This window comes from Pseudopodoces humilis, chromosome 3 (assembly GCF_049639895.1).
Source record: "Pseudopodoces humilis isolate 2021_Gansu_Grassland_sample_001 chromosome 3, ASM4963989v1, whole genome shotgun sequence".
NCBI lineage: Eukaryota > Metazoa > Chordata > Aves > Passeriformes > Paridae > Pseudopodoces > Pseudopodoces humilis.
In genome coordinates, this window is record NC_142202.1 from 111,161,743 (window position 1) to 111,182,928 (window position 21,186).

The 21,186-nt window shown below is 48.8% G+C and overlaps 1 protein-coding gene across 3 annotated transcripts; it reads right to left on the reverse strand.

Annotated features, from left to right (window-relative positions):
• Positions 1–524: 524 nt before the first annotated feature.
• On the reverse strand, positions 525–20,400 carry MTMR9 (myotubularin related protein 9). 3 transcript variants are annotated; one of them, XM_088053421.1, is made up of 11 exons: positions 19,806–20,400; positions 18,226–18,334; positions 17,776–17,901; positions 12,669–12,842; positions 10,837–11,054; positions 9,763–9,924; positions 7,869–8,010; positions 6,501–6,721; positions 4,921–5,072; positions 4,380–4,477; positions 525–635 (listed from the first exon to the last, which is right to left on the reverse strand). In XM_088053421.1, exons 1-11 carry the CDS (start codon positions 19,988–19,990, stop codon positions 603–605), a joined length of 1,620 nt encoding a protein of 539 aa, XP_087909547.1. In that variant the 5' UTR covers positions 19,991–20,400; the 3' UTR covers positions 525–602. The 3 variants fall into 3 exon arrangements, with proteins under 3 accessions (XP_087909547.1, XP_087909548.1, XP_005528848.2); XM_088053422.1 differs by lacking the exon at positions 4,921–5,072; XM_005528791.3 differs by lacking the exon at positions 525–635 and having other exon boundaries at positions 762–4,477.
• Positions 20,401–21,186: the final 786 nt, after the last annotated feature.

Genomic DNA, 21,186 nt, shown 5'->3' on the forward strand with positions numbered 1-21,186 from the left:
GTTCCCAGCCTCCATTTCCCAGGAACAGTTTGTTCTTTTTGTGTTCCTTCCCCTGGCACCAATGTACCCCCCCTGCCTTAAAACCAACCCCAGCCACAGATGGAGCTCAGAGCCACACCATGGGTTGGGTTGGAAGGGACCTTGAAGATCATCCAGTCCCACCCCTCCCATGGGCAGGGACACCTTCCACTATCCCAGGCTGATCCAAGCCCCATTCATCCTGGCCTTGGACACTTCCAGGGATCCAGGGGCAGCTGCAGCTTCTCTGGGCACCCTGTGCCAGGGCCTCCCCACCCTCACAGGGAACAATTCACTCTTAATATCTCATCCAAATCTCTCCTGTTTTTGTTTAAAGCCACTCCCCCTTGTCCATTCTCCATCCATCTTCCTGCAAGGCTTTGCTGCACTCCAATCCCCTCTCCCTGTGAACACCCCTGCCCTTCTTCTTTTGGAGAGATCAACACCAGGATAAAAAGATCAATACCAGTATAAAACCTTGGCTAATCAAACTGTTTATCCAACATGTGCAGAGCTGCTGTCTAGGGCCCGAAGCCATTGGAGCTGAGCTCTGCAAGCCCCTCACAGCCTCAGGGTCTCATCCATCATCTCCCTTCTGCCACCACACGGCTGTTCAGCTGTAAAATAAAACACAGTTGAGCTGAAAGGAGCTAAAATTTCAAGCAAAATCTTAATCCAAGTCACACCCACCCACATCCCTCCAGTGGGAAGCAAAGGACACAGGAATAAAGAAGATTCAGAGGTGTAATTAAAGAACTTTTTAGTCTTCAAGGTTTTAATTTAAACAGACACATCTACTATGCTCTCAGTATATCTACAGCAAAGTTTACAGCCACTTAGTATCTGTTTTGTTCCCCCCAAATGGCTGAACCTTGAGCCATCATCTTCTTTTTCCACACACTTGTTACTTTTTTGTTGTTGCTGTTGCCATAAATTCCACAGGGCAGCAGCTGGGATTCTGTACACAGACAGCAAATACCTAACACCAGCACACAGCTCCCAGCCCCGGCATTTCAAATTGTACAGGAAAACAAAACCAAGACTGATGCAGCAGCCAAGTCCAAATAGCAGTTCCAGCTGTTGGGCCAGCGGTGCGCTCATCACCTGAACGGGCAGCAGTGAACACAAAGCTCACCTCACACAGCGCTGCCCTGACAGAACACAGGCGGGGCTGGGAGAAACCTCACCCCTCACACGACCACAGCACCGCCCAAGGCTTTATTTAGCAAAGCACACATGAGACACCAAAAATGCAGTACAGTGCAATTTTAAGTTAGATCCTATGCAACAGGGACAATAGTGCACGTCAAAACCAGCGCCACATTCAAGAGTTAATCGATACAATCAAAATATTGAAGGTACGTGTTTCGTATTTCCCTTATGAAAACTGTGCAAGTTAGCTCCTTTTCCCTTCTTTTTTTTTTTTTTGGTAAATGGCAGAGTGTCCTCGTGGATTGCCCCCAAAATTTGGAGATGGGGCTTTCAGTGTCCAGCTTGTTACACAGAGTGTGTGCAAAAGAGCAGGAGTGGGGTGGCAGCGAGGGCGTAAGGCAGTGGCACAGGGAGGAGCCAGAGCTGGGCACTGCCCCAGCTCAGGAAGACACAGGGAATCTGCAAATTGGGGGTCATGGGGCAGGGATCCCCCTCTGAGGGGCTAAACCCACCACTGATATTAAACGTGATTTAACAGGGGAGGCAAGCAGCAAAGCAAAGAATGGGAGTGATCTGCTGTGAATCTGGAGCCTGGGAGACTCTGGGAATGGAAAAGTTCCAAGGGAATGTGGGAGCAGCGTGGCAGGAGAGCTCTGGGAAGTGTCCTGTCCCAGGAGAACCCACACCAGCGCACAGCTTGTCCCCACTCCATCTCCTGCCAGCCCTCCCAGGCCTGTGCCACAGGGACAAGGTGCTGCATGGCCCAGGAACCGTGGAATAAACTGCTCAGGACACCAGCACTGCCACAGGAAGGCACATTCCCAGGATCCACGTTCCCAAGGCACACACAGAGCTTGGGTGTGCATTCAACGCAAGTGGAGGCTGAAATTGATGCCAGCTCAGAGGGAACATGCTGCCTTTTGTTGGCTGTCACAGCTGGTTTCCCAATTTCCTCGGATGCCTGCAGTTTGCAGGAGAGGCTGGAGCAGCCAGGCAATTAGATCCAAAAAAAACCCTCTCTGCTTCTCTATTATTTAGTTCAATCTATAATTACTGTGTTATGCAATTCCCTAACCTTTAGGAGTGTTTTATCTATACTCTATTACAGGGAAAACAGTGCCTTCTGAATCCTTCCCATCTGGCTGGGGATAATGGATTTCAGATGGAGAAATTCGGAATGGGGTTGGGAAACACCACCCAGGCAGGTGCAGATCCCAAAGACATCATTTCAACGGGTGAACAATCATTTTAGGGGCTTATATGAGCAACATTCCCAGAGGAATCTCTGGGTTTGGAGGAGGGAGCAGCCTGATTCTGCCTCCCCTGCCATGCAGAGTAGATCCCCAGCCACCCTGAGCAGCATTCCTGGATTTAGGGAACAAGGCTCCAAACCTAAAAAGAAATTGGCATTGCAAGCAGGAGGAATCACTCTTCTGCCTTAAGTGAGCAATGTTTTAAAAGGGATTATGTTATTCTTTAAGCCAGAGGACTTCAGGGCTAAGTTTAGCTTAGGCAAGAAGGAAATTATTAAGGAAATAAGGACTGAACAAAAGGCATTAAGGAGCACTTGACCACTATCACATGATTTTATATAATTTCCTTGGTTATAGGATTTTCTTAGACTGTATTTAGTGGCTACATGATTTTTGCAGGTTCCTGCCCAGCTACAACTACAGATCCTGCATTTTCACACATACCTATGTGAAGTGGCTTTTAAATAAAGGCAGCTTCATTCCATAAACTTGGAAGCTCAACAGTTTCCAGAGGGATCCCACCGCTGACCTACTGCAGCTCTGTTCATTCCAGCAGAGCCAGGCTAACAGAAAGCTCTTTTCTGGATAATCCCAGCCTCATGTGCTGCTGTCAATTCAATTTTTCCCAGTCCTGTGGAGCTACCCATGGAATCAAGCTGAAAAAAATGCCTCAGGGAGTATTTCAGACCTACCCCTACCTGTCTTTTTAAAGAAGAAAAAAATCACAAGAGAGTACTCTGATTTTATAAAAAGCAGATTGAAGCCACTGAAATGGAAGGAGCAGCTACAAAGTTAAATGGGAAAAAGCTTATGCCTAAAGTCTTTAAGCAGTTTTAGCAGCCACAAATCATCTGAACTCTTTTTTTGTAGTGTGATGGCCCCTTCATCTGCAGCAGATCTGTGAGGTCACCTGAACTTCCAGCTTCTGCTTTTGAGGTTCCACAAGATGGGCATAAGAGCACAAGAAGGAAAAGCACACCAGGTGCAACCAAAGTGTTTTGTTGAGCTCTGAATGAAGTGCTGCTCTTGCACCCTGGCAATGCTGTGAACCTGGCCAGGTGTCCAAACCCAGCCAGGGGGGATGGAATTTCCAAGAAGGCAGCTTGGCTCTGGTTTAAAGGACAGCTCTGAGCCCTGTTCTGCAAGTGAACACCCCCACCAACTACTAAACCTTTCTGTTTTCCAGGTAGAATTAAAAAAAAAAAGTTTGTTCCTCCTTAGGAGATCCTTGTCCATGAGGGACAATTCCACCTGAAGGTAATGGCTTAAACATTAGCAGCAGAATCTCTCCTTCAATTCTGTATTGCACTGAAATGTCTTGCTCTGGTTTGGTGCTTAACTTCCTGCTCCCAATCCAATGCTGAACACAAAAACCCAAGTGTGAGATGTGAAGGTTGTGTAGACTGGCAGAACCTGTAATTCCATTTTAACAATTTCTAGATTTCCTAGGAAATTAAAGAACTAAGCTGCCTTACCTACTCTTGGAGAGAAAAGGTGCTTCTAGACAAAATGCCTTTACCTATCTATATAGAACTCTGTATTTTCATCCTGTGAGTGTTCAACAAAACCAGAAAAAGTCTAAAATAAATTGGAGACATCCTGTCTCTTGGCCCATTCTGGTCATCCACGCAGTTGGAGGTAAAGAGTTCCAGCTTCTGCTGACACTGTACCCAATTCTGAGACAGAAAAGCTGCCAAGAGGGGACATTGTGCCCAGCTGTGTCTTCTGTAAACAAAACAAAAACCCCTCCCAAAAAAGCAGGGAGGGTCATGGAGTGAAGGGTTCAGCAGTGGGAGGGTCAGCTGTACCCAAGGGCTCAGCAGAACATGCACTTTCCATGTTTCTTCCTCAATGTAAAGGGGAAAGCAAAGGCCTGAGGCAAAGCCCAGCTCAGGGCTCCTCCTGCACCTCCTCATCCGCCTCCAGCTCCGCCAGCTGCCGCCTCAGCACGTTCACCTTGGCCTGCAGCTCCTTGTTGTACTTGATAATGTTGATCCTTTCTTCTTCGGCTTCCTCCAGGAATTTGGAAGGCCTGTTCCACCGCAGGAAGACACCTGGAAGCCCAGAGACACCCAGGTCACAAGGGGTTCTTGAAACAAGGAGGAATTCATCAAGGCTGTTTGCATTCCAGCAGCTCTCAAGCAAGGTGCACACAGTTCACATTTTCTTCCCTTTCCCTCCCCACTAAATGGCTTTCCCCCTCCTCTCCAAGCTCACCATCCCATTCAACAAGGTTAATAAAACAAAAATGAAAAATGAGGGGGGGTTCATTCCTTTTTTTCCTCCCACACTTATCAGACCACACAATTTTCAGTCTCCAGCCTGCCATCAGAGCCTGCTTGTGTCACTGTCGTGAACTCCTCAGCACCCATGGGATGGGGAAAGTTTCTGCAGCAGGGAACCCACTGCACATGGATCCTCCAGAATGAGGCAATGAAGCCTGACAAAAATCACAAAAGAGAGATTGCCTGCAACAGGGAAAGCAAACCTGGCTCACCTTCCCAGAGCTGCAGGCTCTGGGGGGCCACGGAGGGCCAGATGACAAGGCTGTTGGCCTCATAAAGAGGGTTCTGGAACCTGCTCAGCTCTTCAGGCCTGTTCACCCAGGACCAGAGGGACATGGTCTTCTGAGGCAGCTTCAGTTTAGCCCTAAGAAACCCACAGGAACAGGTCAGTTTTATACACTTGGATCTGTAAGGCTCTGGTTAGAACCACACAGACAAGGCCACAAGTTTTCCCACATGTTATTGCCCCAGATTATTCAAGTTAATCCCTTCATCATCATGGCACAGGGTGTAAACCTAAAGCAATTTACTCAGCCTGGCTGATTACAATTAGTTTTGAATAAAAGATGGGGAAATAACACTTGTAAGTTGGCTGCCTGTTGTCCAGGTGAAGAATCAGTCACCTGCCCACTGTGGTTTGAGTGCCAGGTTTGGAAAGGGATCAGGCTCCTGTGTTAAGGTAGAGCTGGGAGGTGGGGCAGGGCTGCGTCAGGGAAGGATGGAAATGGAATTCTCGAGCACATAAAAGCAGTTTTGTTGCTGGAATGAGCACGTCTGACAGGTCCCTCTGGTGGCAGGAAGGGACTGAGCACACAGAGTTGTTTTCCTGGGGCAATCCCACCTCCAGCAGTTACAGGGATGCCTATGCCTCAGACTCCAGCAAATCTCATTCTGCCTGCACTGGCAAATTGAGCTGCCAGCCAGGCAGGAGATTCACCACTCCTGTGAATGCTTCAGACAGCACAAGCTTAACATCAGACTTCAAGCCCTGCCTGTGCTCCCAGGCTGACGTGCTCAGATGTGACAGGAGGTTATTACACATAACATTCAATACTCCTCCGAATTTCAGCTTATTGGTTCCAAGTCTAACCTGCTTTTGCAGATGACTGACTCAGCAGCCCTGCAGAAGGCAGCAGAGTCTCTTCTAGGCCCAGATTACTTTAAGGACAGGGAGGTTTACAGGAAGCTTTAAATTGGCTTCCTCCTCTGGAGTATCATTTCTGCTTTTCCCTTCCTGTGCACTGGCCTTGCAGGAGACCCTCAGCCATGGCCTTACTGCAGCCAGGAGTCCTGAGGGCAGAACTGCCAAGCTCCAAACAGGAATCCAAACCTCCCTGGCAGCTGTGAGCAGCTCCAGTCCTTCTCCCTGTTTCTACTCCCAGGGAGGGTCTCAGGACCACCAGGCTACAGAGTCACATTCCTCCCTCTCAGGTGAGGAACAGAATTGTCAGCTGTGGCCTTTGCCTGCCTCAACCTCCTCCTCCAGGCCTGCATGGGCAAGTCTGCTTCCCACAGCTGTGACTCACATCAAACTCCAGCTGGTCCTTCTTTTATGGAAGAGTTTCTGTGTGAGAAGCTAAATAAACTGGTGATGGGTGGAGATTTTTGGCCAGGTTGGACAGGGTTTGGAGCAACCTGGGATAGTGGAAGGTGTCCCTGCCCACAGCAGGGGGTTGGAACGAGATGATCTTTAAGGTTTCTTCCAACCCAAACCATTCCATGATTCTGGGACCTTCTTTTAGTCAAATTCAGCCCAACATTTGAAGGATTCAAGTCAAGCCTCCTTACCAACCTTTCGTTTTCGTTGTTTCCCAGGAAAGTCCCGAACTGGGAAGCGTAGGCATGTTCAAACAGCATGATGAGGAACTGCTCGTTGAACTCGAAGGAGCAGGGGAACTGCCGATGGATTTGCCACACACACTCCAAAAAAAGCAGGAACACCGGGGCCTCCCACTTCTGTTTGCTGTTGGAATAGGCTGACTGGGCACAGCGCTGCTGGAAAGGGTGGCCAGCCTGGAGGGAATCAGGGACACACACCAAGGAATGGGATGTGAGGACATGTGGAAAATCCACTTCAGAGCGAGTTCTGTCCATGCAACTGCTCAGGCAGCCAGGACCAAGCTGTTAGAAACCTCTGCTGGCACTGCTGGGACACCTCAAATCTGGGATTCAGTTTTGGGACCCTCCTGACAAGAGGGACACTGAGGGGCTGGAGCGTGTCCAGGGCAGGGAACGGAGCTGGGGAGGGGCTGGAGCACCAGGAGAGGCTGAGGGAGCTGGGAAAGGGGCTCAGCCTGGAGAAAAGGAGGCTCAGGGGGCCCTTCTGGCTCTGCACAACTCCCTGACAGGAGAGGACAGCCGGGGGGGTCGGGCTCTGCTCCCAGGGAACAGGGACAGGAGGAGAGGGAACAGCCTCAAGTCACACCAGGGGAGGTTTAGATTGGATATCAGGGAAAATTTCTTCATGGAAAGGGTTGTTCAGCCCTGGCTCAACTGCCCGGGGCAATGGTGGATTCCCCATCCCTGGAGGGATTAAAATGCCACATGGATGTGGCACTTGGGGACACAGATCAGTGGTGGCCTTGGCAGTCCTGGGGGACAGTTGGACTTGACAATCTTACAGATATTTTCCAACCTAAATGTTTCTGTGAGTCTATGACCGATTTCCCTGCCTTTCTCAAGCTGTGTTTGATCAGAGAATGTGAGCAGGAACAAGCTGGGGTGGGTGCACTGGAGGTCCAGACTGCCAAGGTACAAAGAGCACAACTCAGGTTTTGTGGTTTGGTCTGAACGGTTTTCTCTAATGAGATGGAAGAGGTGAAACCTGGTCCAGGGGAAGGAGTCCCTGCCCATGGCAGAAGGTTGGAATGAGAGGAGCTTTAATGTCCCTTCCAACCCAAACCGTTCTTGGTAAGAGATGCTCACTCTGAACACACTAAACAGGCAGTTCCCCAAAATCAAAAACCTGCCATGAGAGGCAGAGGCCCCAGGAGTGCCAGAGGGACAAATGACTCAGGTAATGATGCTGCTCTTTAGGACAAAGGACACTCACACTCAGCAGGGCTGCAACAAGGCCCAACCTGTTGGCTGCCTCTCAGGCTATTTCCCAACCCCAGTGTCTCTGGAACTGGTTGCTGTTCTGTCCAGGGGAATTTCTTACCTGCAGCCACTCCCTCACTACAAGAGCCTCGAAGCCACGGATGGTCCTGCACCTTGGATCCAGGATGATCTGTGCCAGGGAAGTGACCTGGAGTGTGGAATCAGTTCCTTCACTGCCATGGACTAACACTGAAGCACCTTCCCTGGGAAAGGAGAAGGTGGGAAGGGATCAGAGTATGAATGAGCAGAATCCGTCCCAGTGGATGTGATTGCATCCCATGGACATTGGGATTTTACATTACATCCCATGTTGTTGAGATTCTGCTGCCTCTTTACCACCACTGCAGCCCCATCCCACATGGATCTCACCTGGATACTCATCAACAGCGACCTGAGCTCTGCATCACTAAAGGCTCAGTGTCTTGCTGAGCATTCTGGAACTCCAGATCCTTTCCCACACTCACAGAAGGTGCACAGTGAGACCTCCCTTGTGGTTCTCACTCTTTGGGATTAGCATCCCTTTGAGTTGCAGCTTGGAAGGGGAATTCATCCCATTCCACCCCTGCCATGGCCAGGGACACCTTCATTCCTTCATTATCCCAGGCTGCTCCAAGTCCCACCAGCCTGGCCTTGGACACTGCCAGCAATGGGGCAGCCACAGCTTCTCTGGGCAGCCTGTGCCAGGGCCTCACCACTGTTATAATGCAGAGTTTCTCCCTAATATTTAATCAAAACCTTCCTTCCCTACCTAATCTTCCCCTTTCTCTACACTAATTTTCTAACACTATTTTCCCCTTTTTCAGACTTTTAAGATACTGAAAGATCTATCCCAGCCATTCCCTCCCCATAGAGAACACAACAGAACTCTCTGTCAAGCCCAGCTCTGCCCTCCAGGCTCCGAGTGAGGCAGGTCAGGCACCTGGAACTGACCTGCCACGGCTCCAGGTAAACACAAAAAGCAAAGCTGAGATTAAAAATGATGAAATCAGCCACTGTCCCAACAAGCTAGAAAGGTTTCATCACTGTTCTTTCCCACTACATGCTTGCGGGAAAGAATTTCAGATAAAACTATTGATCCAGAGCAATCTTTTCCTGGCACAGCCAGTAATGAAAGCAGCACTGTCAGAGCTTTTAAAAAGCACAGAGCTCCCACTTTAATGCAGCAGTGCTGTTTCACCACTGAGCCTGCATTTCAGCTGCTTGTGTGCCTGCAGAACACATTCCTCAGCTCCTGTGAAAAGCCAGGTTTCCCCTAAATTTTGGGATGGGCTTTTCCCACCCAAAGCCACAGATAAAACCAATTTAGATTCCTGCATCTGGCCTTGGAAACCCTGGCACCTGGCAGCAAGCGTTGGCTCTGCAGCCTGAGGTATGAGCACAAGTCAGCTGAGTCAGCAGCATTTGTGAAAGAAATGTCAGGTTAAAAGAGGTCACAAACACTTAAAAGGGATGAGCAGGATTGCCTGGATAGGGCTGTGGGGATAAAAATATAAGAGGGGAAAAGCACTGGACCAGTTCCTGGGGAAAACAAGGAGATGACATTGTTTTAACCTCTAGAAGTGAGGTGTGGTATTGGAAATTTGCAGCTGAAAAGAAAAAAAGACTTCCTAAAAAAAGAAAAAGACACCTCTGTGTCCCCTTTTCCATGCCATCAAACAGCATTTCAGATGGACCCATTTTAAACTAAACCTTCAATAAAACTCTCTAAATTAGCTTGGCTGCAACAGACACAGGAATATACCTCAAACACATGATCCAAAACCTTTTCTTAGCCGAGATTTCCTCCCTCCTCCTGATTTATTGGAGGAACATTCCCTCACCATGAAGAAACAGAATCTTCCATGGGTACAAGTGAGCCAGACCACAGTGGGCAGTTACTGATACTGCCAGAGGTATTTAATGAGCAATCTGTAACCAGTGAATGAGCAACCCAAGACCTTCTGCAGGAGATTTACCTGTCAATGCACTGAGCAGCCAGACAAGCTGCAGTCAGCAGCTCCTTGATGTGACTGAGCCAGTTGGAAGCCTCCAGTTTACTGAGCCAGCGGTCCATGTTGTGTGACTGGTCATTGCAAGCCTCCACCAGCTTGATGAAGCTCTCCTGCAGGATATGAAACCTTTGGGAAAAGGGAAACATTGTTGAAAGCACAAGCAGTAACACAGGAAAAAGAGGACATGCATTATTTAGCGTTTGTATATTCTGTTTATTCACTCTTTGATGCTGTAAATAATCAACAACAAATGTAAATTCACATAAAATCTTTAGAAACAAAACCAAACACTTCAAGTACTTGCCAGGAAATTCCTTATTTCAACTGCTCAAGAGCTGGCCTACAGCTCCAGTTACATTACTGCATCCATGTGTAGGATTCCCCCAAATTAAAGTTTTAAGAGAAGTTGAACAAGGCCAGACTAAATCTAATTTAGTAACTTGTCTCCAAATGGCTGAACAGTATCAGATGTGCAGAGAAAAGCACTGGATCACAGAACTATGGAATGGTTTGGGTTGGAAGGAAACTTAAAGATCATCTCAATTCCACCCCCTGCCATAGGCAGGGACACCTTCCACTAACCCAGGATGCCCCAAGCCCTGTCCAGCCTGGCCTTGGACACTTCCAGGGCTGGGGTAGCCACAGCTTTTCAGGACAAATCCTTTGGATAAGAGGAGTGTGACAGCCACAGAACAAACCCTCCCCAGCAGAAGTTTTCTGGCAAGACACCTGCTCCTTCCTGTGCAGAGGGGAACACAGGAAAGCTGGAGTGTGGCTGAAGATCGTCATGAAAAGAAACAGCACAGGGAGATGCCTGATGGCTGAAACCTGCAGCAGGTTGCTCAGAACAAGGAACCAAACCAAAAACCCCCTTATCATCCACATATCCTGGTTTTGCCACAGAAGGAACATGACCCTGCTGCCAGGAACCAGGATACACAACTCTTCTTACAAGAGCAAATACTTTGTGGAGGTATCACTGCTCTACCAGTGCGACCTGACACAGCCGAGCTCAGGGCAGAGCCTGATCTCACCCACCTCTCAATATATTTGTGAATCCTCCTCCACTGGGGGTAGTGGACTTCTTGTTCAAAGCCCCCTCCCTTGGCCCTGGCCTGCTGGGCAAGAGCCAAAGGCCGGGTGTCGATGACGAAGCCGCGCCGGCCGGAGCGGAGCGTGGAGTTCACCAGCTTCTCGTCCTCCTTGCAGCGCCGCCCGTTGGTGCCTGTCAGGGGCTGGCTGCTCCTCATCATCGCCTGGGGAGACACAAAACCATGGATGAGGCACTGGAAGTGGAGAGAATTCTGATTGAAAGGCACCAGAGCGCCAAGCCTTGCCCTGAATCCCTCAGCTGTTTCAAGTTCGATCCTTCTCAAGGACTGAATGTATCTAAAACTAAAGTAGAAATCCTCAAATCCAGGACTCGTTTGGCTGGGCAAGTTTTAAATGCCAGGCATCATCTTAGAGGCTGTATCCCTTCAGTTATGCCTCAAGTACCATCTTTGTGAACTACTGAGCTGCCTTCCTGCTGATGGCTCCTTTACAAACCCTGGCAGTGTTATAAATCCCTGGAAGTGTTCAGGGCCAGGCTGGATGGGGCCCTGAGCAGCCTGACCTGGTGAGGGGTATCCCTGCCCATGGCACAGGGTTACAACTAGATGGCCCCTAAGGATCCTTCCAACCAAAACCATCCTGTGATTCCATGAAATCAACTTTTTCAGGAATGGCATTTTCAAGGTCTATTCCCAACTCTGTTCTTAAAACACTCAAATTGGTCATGTGTTAGAGGTGACATTTTTACCCTGTGGATGGACTAATAAACCTCAAGTCCACAGACTGATGAGCTGAGATTTCTCTTCAGCAAATGCCTTTCAATTCAGAAGCACCCCAGCAGCTCAAATCATAACAGAAATGTGAGGGCAGCCAGTCAGCACCCCCAGGTACAGCTGAGAACTCAGAGCCAGGAGGGCAATGAGAGTGACAGCATGACTGTCACAACTGCAACACTCTGAGCCAAATACTGTTGTACTCCTCACATGAAACATGCACAATTTGGAGAGAAAACTGAGCAAAAATATTCCTTCAATGGTTTTCAGATAAGCTGAGAAAAAGCAAAAAGCACAACTGATGTGGAGTAGGTGGCTGGCTGCTTTTAAAGCAGAGAAAATCCCAAGGTGCTTCTGAGTCAGATTAGACAGCTTCAGATCAAAGGTTTACAAATCTTGGCCACAGGAGGTGAGAAGGCATTAGAGCATTTGAGGAGACCGCATCAAGTTTAAAAGCTGCAGGTTGGACATCCCAGCGTCCTCAAACTGGTTACAACAAACTGTCAGCAAGAGACACAATTACACAACACTTTCATGCCGTGCATTTCTTAATTATAATGTATCAGTCACTCCATTAGATTCTGGATTGTCAAAGTCTGCAAGACCAAGACTGCTACTCCTGAATGGAGTTTCCCTGCCAGGCTCGGAGAACAGACTGTTCTGATCCTTCTTGCACAGTCACACAGCGTTGGCTCTGCTGTCACCAGGGCTGTGACGAAGGCCCACCGCTCACAGACAGGACAATGTGGCTCCTGCCATCCTTTCCATGAAAACTCTTGGCAGACACAACCAGCCAGGGTGCCAGCAGTGCCTTTACAAGCCTCATCTTGTTCTTACTGCTGTAAGCAAGCTCCTGCCATGCACATTCCCAACCAAGCAGATTAATGGCTATTTCTAGGATGGAGATTACTCATTCCATCACCCAAAACCAGCTCCACTGAGGAAGCTGGAAAATAAACCAGGAGCTCTGTTAATTCCAGAGCACGAAACCAAGAGATTCCCACGCTTCCTTCAGGCACAAGTACCCCCTCAAACCCAGCTCACCATCCCATTTTTCTTGTGGTAGTAGCTCAGCACTGGGAAGCGGCCGCCGTAGCGGAACAGGGCGACTTTGCGGAGTGCTTCATCATCGATGGACTTGGGGACAATGGCAACTGGAGGGTAGGAGGGACACACAGAGAATTCCTTGTTCACATAGCTCAGGCGCCATTCATTGGTCTGAAAAACACCAGAACACAGCTTTGGGTCAGAAAAGACATTATATGGGAGAGGTAACAGGGAAGAAAGACTTCCATGCACAGGATAAGGCACACACACAGAGCTGTATTTGTGGCCTGTTCCATTTACACAAATTGTCCACAAATTGTCCTTTAAGTAGCCATTTACAGGGTTGTTGACTCATTAGTTTTTCCAGCAGATCCCTTTCTGCTCCCTGCAATCATCTCCTTGCAGCAGCTCCCAAAAGCTCACTCCCCAGAGTGCAGATAAAGCTTGGAAGCAATGGAAGAATGATCAGGTGCCTCTGGGTCTTGAGCAACAATTCCCCCTCTGGTTTATCCACATCCTCAAACAGCACCAAATAAGCCCATGTGGGCAGAAATGGGTGATTGTGGCTGTAAATGATTTCACAGGCACAGCAGACAGCAAGGGGAGACCCCACAGAGAAACGTATTCCCACAAAAGGGAAAAGTTAAAAAGGGGAAAAAGTTAATTTAGACACAGGGAATATGGGCCCAACCCTCTAGCTGTGCTGAAAGAAGAGTTCAGAAGACAAAGGTGGTCAAGAAAGGCAAGAATTTCCACCCACTCCAGATGTTGCAGCTGCTTTGAGGTTAACATTTCAATTTAAACATCTCCAGATTGATTCTTTTCTGTGGGCTCAGCGGCAGCTCTGCCTCCTAAAGCACCTTCTGGAAGCAGCCCAGCACCGAGGGCTCATCATAAGCTCCTGTGATGTAACTTCTCCAGCTCCCAACAGCCTGGGAAAGAAGTGCTGAGTGTGGCACCTCACAGGCACTTGGCATGGGAATTCCAGCTACCTGATACCAGGGTCACACACAGGCCTTGGCTCCAGCTCAGGGAAAAAGGTCAACGAGGAGTTTCTGCAGCAGGGAGAGCCCTCAGAGATCCATCAAACCTCTGCTCATCTGGGTTCAAGGAGAGTTGGAGGCAGACAAAAATGCAGAGGGATAAGGCAGGCAGGACAAAGTGAGAGAAGAGCACCACAGCTGAACTAGGCTGTGACAGAACACATGAAGTCCACATCAATTCAGGTCTGTTGACTTAATGAATTAATTGACATGAATTAATTGCACATCTCTGATCAGAATCACTTTCTTCCAGATCCTTACTACCTCTTGCCACACACCTCCTGACAGCTACCTGCTTATCTAAATCCACCTGACTGGCTCACTGGTCCAGTGGAAAACAGGGATAAATTCAGGAATGTCCTCTGGCAATGAAGCCTTTCCATCCACTGAACAAGCTGATCTGACCACTAATTCAGCAGCTCCAAGGCTTGGGATGTGTGGCTTAGGAGACAGGCAAATAGTCCTTTTTGGTGGCAGCCTAAAAAAGATGCTGGGAAAAAATAAATATCAGCATCAAGAGCAGCAACTGCTGCCTGTTTGCAGCAGCCCAGCTGGACAGTTCTGCACCATCCCTGCTATAACCTTATTTCATTATTCATTAGCCTCAAAACAGCTCCTCTGAACAGCTCCATTTTATAAAAAGCAGAGCTTCTCCCAGATGCAAAGTCAAATTGCCTCTGGGCATCGTGTTATGAGCAAAGATGAAAACTTCTGGGACACAAAAGGGATGTGGCTGGTCACAGCTCCAGCTTTTAATGAACCAGCAATGGGATTTTTAATAAGGATTTTGGGGTGTCCGTGTTAATTTACATAGGAGGGCGTGCAGTTTGATTCCCACGAAAAAAATATGCACGGATCTGGAATATCAAACTGATAAAAACCTCACTGTGACACAGGATGTGGAGAAGGCAAAAGCAGAACTCTGGGGAAGGTATGGACGAGTGGCTGCCACTGGCACCACCAGTATGGAAAGGAATGGAGGAGCAGAACCTGACTGAGCCCCCACTCTGGTAATTTAACCCTGCCCACAACCTGCTCTCCTCCCCACCTACACCAGAGACAGGATCCCGATCCCGTTATGTCATCCTGGTGTAATTTCCATGGCAAGGAGGAGGGGCCTGGCAGCACTTGGCACCATTTGTCTTCCCTCCAACAGCTCCTGCTGCACAGATCCCATTAACCTCTGCACTGCCAGCTCCAGACTGCCCAAACCAGCTCCTTTAGCTTCGGCCTGGCTGGGATTTGCAAGCAGAAAGGGCCATCGGTAACTGGAAGAGCGAGGCAGCAGCAGAGGAAGGACTGCAGGGAAAGGGATGAAGATCTCATCATCTCATGAGATCTCACTTTCAACCAGGTAATTGTGCTGTGTGAAACTCAGGGAGTGCAAAGTGAACCCTTAGTTCTCCCAGCAAGACATCTGAGCTTTTAGGAATCAAAAAAAGTTAAGGATAAAAGCAGCAAAGGGATGAGGACTAAGCAGAAAGGAGAGAGAACCCCAGAGAAAAAAGAAAGCAGTGATTTTTAAACCCAGCTCAGGATCAACTCTTGGATTTCTACTTTTCTTGTCCCAACACCTGTTTATAGAGACATTGATTCCCAAATGTCTAAGCTATCATTCCTCCTAAAACTTAAAACTGCCAGGAGAGGTCGTTTTCCACAAAACATTGGGAAACAAGTCAAGCTCTACCAATAACCTTAAAAAAAAAAGTCAAGAACCCAGCAGGGATCTTGGGAGATCCTGCAAAGCAGCAAAGCCAGAGGCCATTCCCAAGGAACAAGCCCTGCTGGGATCAGATTGTGCATGGGCAAGGAGCAGAACAGATATAAAGATTGAGGCTTGTCTGAAAAGAACAAAATTTGGTTCACAATTACCATTTAACATGAGCCCAAACCCAGAAAATTCTGATTACTAAAAGGAGCTCTGACACGAAGATGAGCAACTTCTGAGTTGTTCAGAACCTTGAGATTGTTCCTGCTAAAATGGGAAAGAAAAGAGAGAAAAAAGGGGAAAGAAAAAAGAGAAAAAAGGGGAAAGAAAAAAGAGAAAAAAAGGGGAAAGAAAAAAGAGAAAAAAGGAGAAAGAAAAAAGAGAAAAAAAGGGGAAAGAAAAAAGGGGAAAGAAAAAAGAGAAAAAAGGGGACAGAAAGAGGGTAAAGATAAAGAACAAAGAAGGGTAAGAAAAGAGGAAAGAAAAAGGAAGACAAGGGGGAAAGGAGAATGAAGCAAGTGATTTTCTTGGCAATAAAACACCTTTATGTTAATAATACAGTCAGTATACAAACTTCTCAGGCCTCTGCACTTCATTTTAGGAAACTGCATTTCCAGAGTTAGCTTGCAGCATCCTGCAGGTCTGGAATTTGGCAGAAGAGAAACATCTTGGCTCTCTTCTGACTGCTCAGAGAAAACATGAACCCCTGCACATACTCTGAATTCCATTCAGCCCCTCACTGTGCAGTGAAGAATACAAATTACATATTATATTATCTAAATATTTAATGTACTACCTAACTTTTTAAAAAAGTATTAACTTTTACTCTGCACTTTGCCATTAGAGGGTGTTGAAAACAACCCTCCTGTAGCAGATAAATGTGGAATTAATAAATTACTCGGGCTGTAGGGTGGGTGAAGTAGTTTTTGACTTGTTATCCCGCTGGAGAAGGTACAGATCCAGATGGATGATTTAGCAGAGGCAGGAACCTTTGGAATTCTACTCATCTGACTTCTGGGAGAAAGATTTAAATCAGCCATTTCCTTTTTCCAGCCTGTCACATTTAGCAGTGTCATTACACAGCGAGAATTACTTGGTCAACAAGACATTTATCTGTTGTTCAGGAGATGTGAATCATTGGAAGGTGGCTTTTGACACCATTTTGTTCAAAATGTGAAGTTTTGGGTTAAAAGCCAAGAATTAATCAACAGCTGTCAGGCATGGAGATTTTAAAGCAATGAATGATTGCCCTGGAAATGTGGTGCTAAAAAGTAATGAGATTTTTAAACGTAATTCTTACACAGAGAATATTTTCAGAAAGGCAAGAGATTGAAAAATGAAGTTTTAATCCCCTGCAAAAATAAGGAAAAAAAGCACATCAATGGATCCATGTGCTGGATATGGTAACAGTTGGTCTGTCTTTGGATGGCACAGGAAGATAAGACACATGAGAGTGCTTTAATCATGAGACAAAAATAGCAAGGCCTCTGAACCCCTTTAATTTTCTGGTGATTTCATCAACTGAATTTGGTCAAGCTGATCACATTATTCAGTTGTTACTCATAGGCAGGAAGTGATACAGGCTGCAGAGAAAAGAAAAAATCAATGTTCTTGGATGCTGCACTAATGGATGTGGGCTCAGAAACCTGAGCTGATGGAGCAAGAGCAGAGTGGATGTGAAACAAAGCCCTGGAACACAGAGATGCAAATGCAAGGAATTATTAAAACAGGTTCCTGCACCCAAGATAGTTCCCACACTACCAAATTCAGCATCCTAAATGGAAATTTGAGTAAGAGACACAACAGGCAATGACACAAGAGCAGCTCCTACCCAAAACAAAACCAACGTGCTCAGCAGCACCTGGAAAAAGCAAACTGGAAGTTTCCTGCTTTTTGTACCTCCTGAATATTTCCCCAGCATCAATTAAAGGAAAAAGTGTTTCAAACCAGGCATCTTCATTGTCCTCCTAAAGAGGAATTTTTTTAAACCAGTGTCATTTCAATGAAGGGTTTGACAAAGATTCATCTCATTCTATTCCAGATCAAAATTTAGAACAACAAAGCCAGGAGAAAGGATTTCAATTTGTTCTTCCAATTAGAGAACCATCCCCGAAGGCCAAAAGCATTTCCTACCTTTGTGATTTCCTGAAAATGGCCTCAAATCTCCACTTGTACAAGGTGAAGCAGCAAACAAATGTCTGATGTTACAGAGGGAATATTTCAACAACAGTCACTTCTCACCCAAGCACCAAATGGATTTTTAACCATCCAGGATTTTCAGTCCAGCCACTACTGGGTGAAACAATTCACAGAATATCCCAGTGCCTGGGCAAATCCCTCAGATCCCACTCACCACTGAGCTGAGGTGCTCAAACTCTTGTTCCAGCAGAAAGGAGGACCATCCATCCTCCAGGACCTCAAACATGGGCCGGTAGAAGAAGGGATACATGAGGGTGACTGAATCCAGGGTGGAAAGCACCTGTGTGAGCAAGAGAAATCATGGAATCACAGGTATGGGTTGGAAGAACCTTAAAGCTGATCTCCTTCCACCCCCTGCCTTGGACAGGGACACCTTCCACTATCCCAGGCTGCTCCAAGCCCCATCCAACCTGGCCTTGGACACTTCCAGGGATGGGGAGTCCAAAACCCCTGGGAAATACCCCACAACCCTATGTGAAACATTCCAGATTCTACTTTGCCTTTCAAAATATGAAAACCTAATGTGGAAAAAAAAACCAACAAAGCTCTAAGGCTGAGGTGAGCTCAAGACCTGCAGGTTTTCTGGCTGATGGTAACTGCTCACCTCGATGGAGCTGGCGATGTTCAGACACTCCTCCATCCCTGGGATGTCCAGCTGGATAATCCTCAGGTCTTTGCATTTTATGACAATGGTGCCCAAGGAACCCACGAACCTACAGCAAGACAGGAAATAAGAGTGCCATAAAACCAGGATCCTCTAAGGCAGGAGAAGTGTCACAGCTCTTCCCACGAGGCAAATCTCCATTAGTAGCAACTTGTCTGCAGGGGCAGCTTTCAAACAAATAAAGAAACAATCACAATTCATTATTTGCTATTTGCAAACCTGGTTTTATTTTAGTTTATTCCATCCTTTTGCTGTGGCAGGGAGTGGAAATGTAACATGACAAATATTACACTGCTGGGAGGATGGTGAGGCCCTGGCACAGGGTGCCCAGAGAAGCTGTGGCTGCCCCTGGATCCCTGGAAGTGTCCAAGGCCAGGTGGAGGACTGAGCATGGGAAGAAATTCCCTGAGGTTTCCATCCCTCTGCTCCTTTCCTCTCTCAGACACACACAGGGAAATCAGGAACAAACTTAGTCAGCAGCAAATTTCATCAGCACCAAGAAATTCTCCCACCCCAGGCTCTGGGCTTTTTTTAATTTGCCGCCTGATTTCTCCAGTCTTGCTGGCAGAAGGGAACCCTGTTCTACCAGATTTTCTTAAAAGGCTTTAAAACCAGGGGAAAGATTTTGTAATTGATATAAAAATGAAGTATTAGCATCAAGCTGGAAAAGGTGAGGGAGCAGAAGACAAGGACCAGCTGAGATGGGGCAGACACTCAATGAGGGGCAATGGTGCAGGTAAAGAAGAAATGAGGGGAAAAAGAGAAATCTCTGAATTCTCTGTAGTTAAAAGGGAATGGGCAAGAAAAAATATGGAGCTCTGCATCTACAGCTGTACCCCAAAAAGCACACTGCTAAAGGGTCATTGATTCCCACAAGCAGCTGCAGAAGTGAGGGATGATGCTGTTGAGCAGCAGGAGATGATCTGGGGCTGAGCAAGTCCAGAGTCCAATTCTGCCACCAGTTTTGGAGGGTGACACAAGGCAAATCCCCTCAGCAGTGCTCTGACACCCCTCTCTGTGCACACTGGGGAAGCTGCATCGTTGATAAAGTGCTTCAAGAGTGGATGAACCCACTGAGCAACAAACAGAGAGCAAAAGGGGTTAAACACAAAAATTCTGACTTTCTACAGGACCAAAAACCCAACCTCTGAGAAGCAATATCAAACATGAAGGGAACCCTGCCCTGGGCCCTGAGAGAACCATTAAGGTTGGAAAAGGATCATCGAGTCCATCCTGAGACCCATCCCCACCTTGTCACCAGCCCAGAGCACCGCGTGCCACCTCCAGTCATTCCTTAGACACCTCCAGGCATGGGGACTCCGAAGTTCCCCGGGTGTTCCGAGGGTTTAAGCACCCTTTCTGGGGAGAAATTCCTCATCATGCCCAACCTGAACCTCCCCTGCCACAGCTTAAGACAACGTCTATGCCCAGAGCATCCTTCCCTCAATCCTGAGGTGCCAGCCGGCCTTCCCAACGCGAGGCATTAGGGATGGGCAGGCAGGGAGAAAAGGAAGCATCACCTTTTCTCGATGGAATCGATGTTGGAGTGGAGCAGCCACAGCTCCTCGGCGTTGTCCTGCCGCCGCGACGAGAAGATGAGGTGGTGGCCGGTGAGGCACAGCGTGCCCTCCACGGCCAGGTGGAACGGGCAGTGCAGCACCACGTTATCCGCTCGGGGCGTCTTGATCAGCTCGGCGAACTCCATGCTGGAGGGAGGGCGGGGGAAACCCACCGAGGAAATTCACCGGGAAAACGGGGGGGAGCCTCGGGAACACCGGCAGGGCCGGGCTGGGAAAGCCGGGGAGGGTCTGTGCGGTGCCACCCGGGCAGGCGGGGGCATAACCCGCGGGGGCGGCGGCTCCCTGGGGACCGAGAGCGTCGCGAGGAGCGGGAGAGGCCCGCACAGGGTCCCCCCTTTTCCCTCAGGGCCGGACCGGGGGTGTCGGGGGGAGGCGGCGCGGGGAGACCCTCGGTGCTGACTCGGGGAGGGTCAGGGCGCCGGGGGAGCCCCAGGACACCCGGGCCCCACAAGATTCCCGGGATTCCCGGGAGCCGCGAGCGGAGCGGGATGAGCCGGAAGCGCCGGCCGCGAGCCCCGGCTCACGTGATGCGCGCCTGGACCAATCCGTGCTCGCCATGCTCACGGAGCCAGGGAGGACTTTAACGGGTCCGGCGGGCGGCATTGCCCCGCCACGATCGTTCCGCGGCGCTTAACGGCAGGGGGCGGGGCTCCGGGCGGGGCTCGCGGGAGGGGGCGTGGCCTGCAGGGGAGCCAATGGGGAGCGGAGAGGCCTGGAGAGGGGCGGGGCCAGGAGCGAGGGGCGGGGCTTGGGGAAAGCGGGCGGGAGTGGAACGGGAATGGGGACGGGCGGGGATTGGGAATGGAGCGGGAATGGGAACAGGGAATGGGAATGGGAACGGGAATGGGAACAGGGAATGGAGCGGGAATGGGAACAGGGAATGGAGCGGGAATGGGAACGGGAATGGGAACAGGGAATGGAGCGGGAATGGGAACAGGGAATGGAGCGGGAATGGGAACAGGGAATGGAGCGGGAATGGGAACAGGGAATGGAGCGGGAATGGGAACAGGGAATGGAGCAGGAATGGGAACAGGGAATGGAGGGGGAATGGGAACGGGAATGGAGCGGGAATGGGAACAGGGAAGGAATGGAGGGCAGGGATTGGGAACGGAGTGGAAAATGAGTGGGAAGGGATTGAAAATGGAGCGGAAAGCGAGTGGATGGGGGAAATGGAACGGGAAGGGAACGCATAGGAATTGGGAACGGAGCCGGCAGGGATTGGGAATGGAATGAGCACGGTTGGGAATGGAACGGGAGGGATTGGAATGGAATGGAGCCAGCAGGGATTGGGAATGGGGCCAGCTGTGGCAGGGGAACGATC

Coding starts and splice junctions, on each gene's coding strand:
- MTMR9 (XM_005528791.3), bottom strand. CDS start 19,990: ATGGAGTTCGCCGAGCTGATCAAGACGCCCCGAGCGGATAACGTGGTG. Junction 12,843..17,775: donor TTGAGCACCTCAGCTCAGTG/GTGAGTGGGATC, acceptor GGTGTTTTTCAG/ACCAATGAATGGCGCCTGAG. Junction 8,011..9,762: donor GCTGCTCAGTGCATTGACAG/GTAAATCTCCTG, acceptor CTCCTTTCCCAG/GGAAGGTGCTTCAGTGTTAG.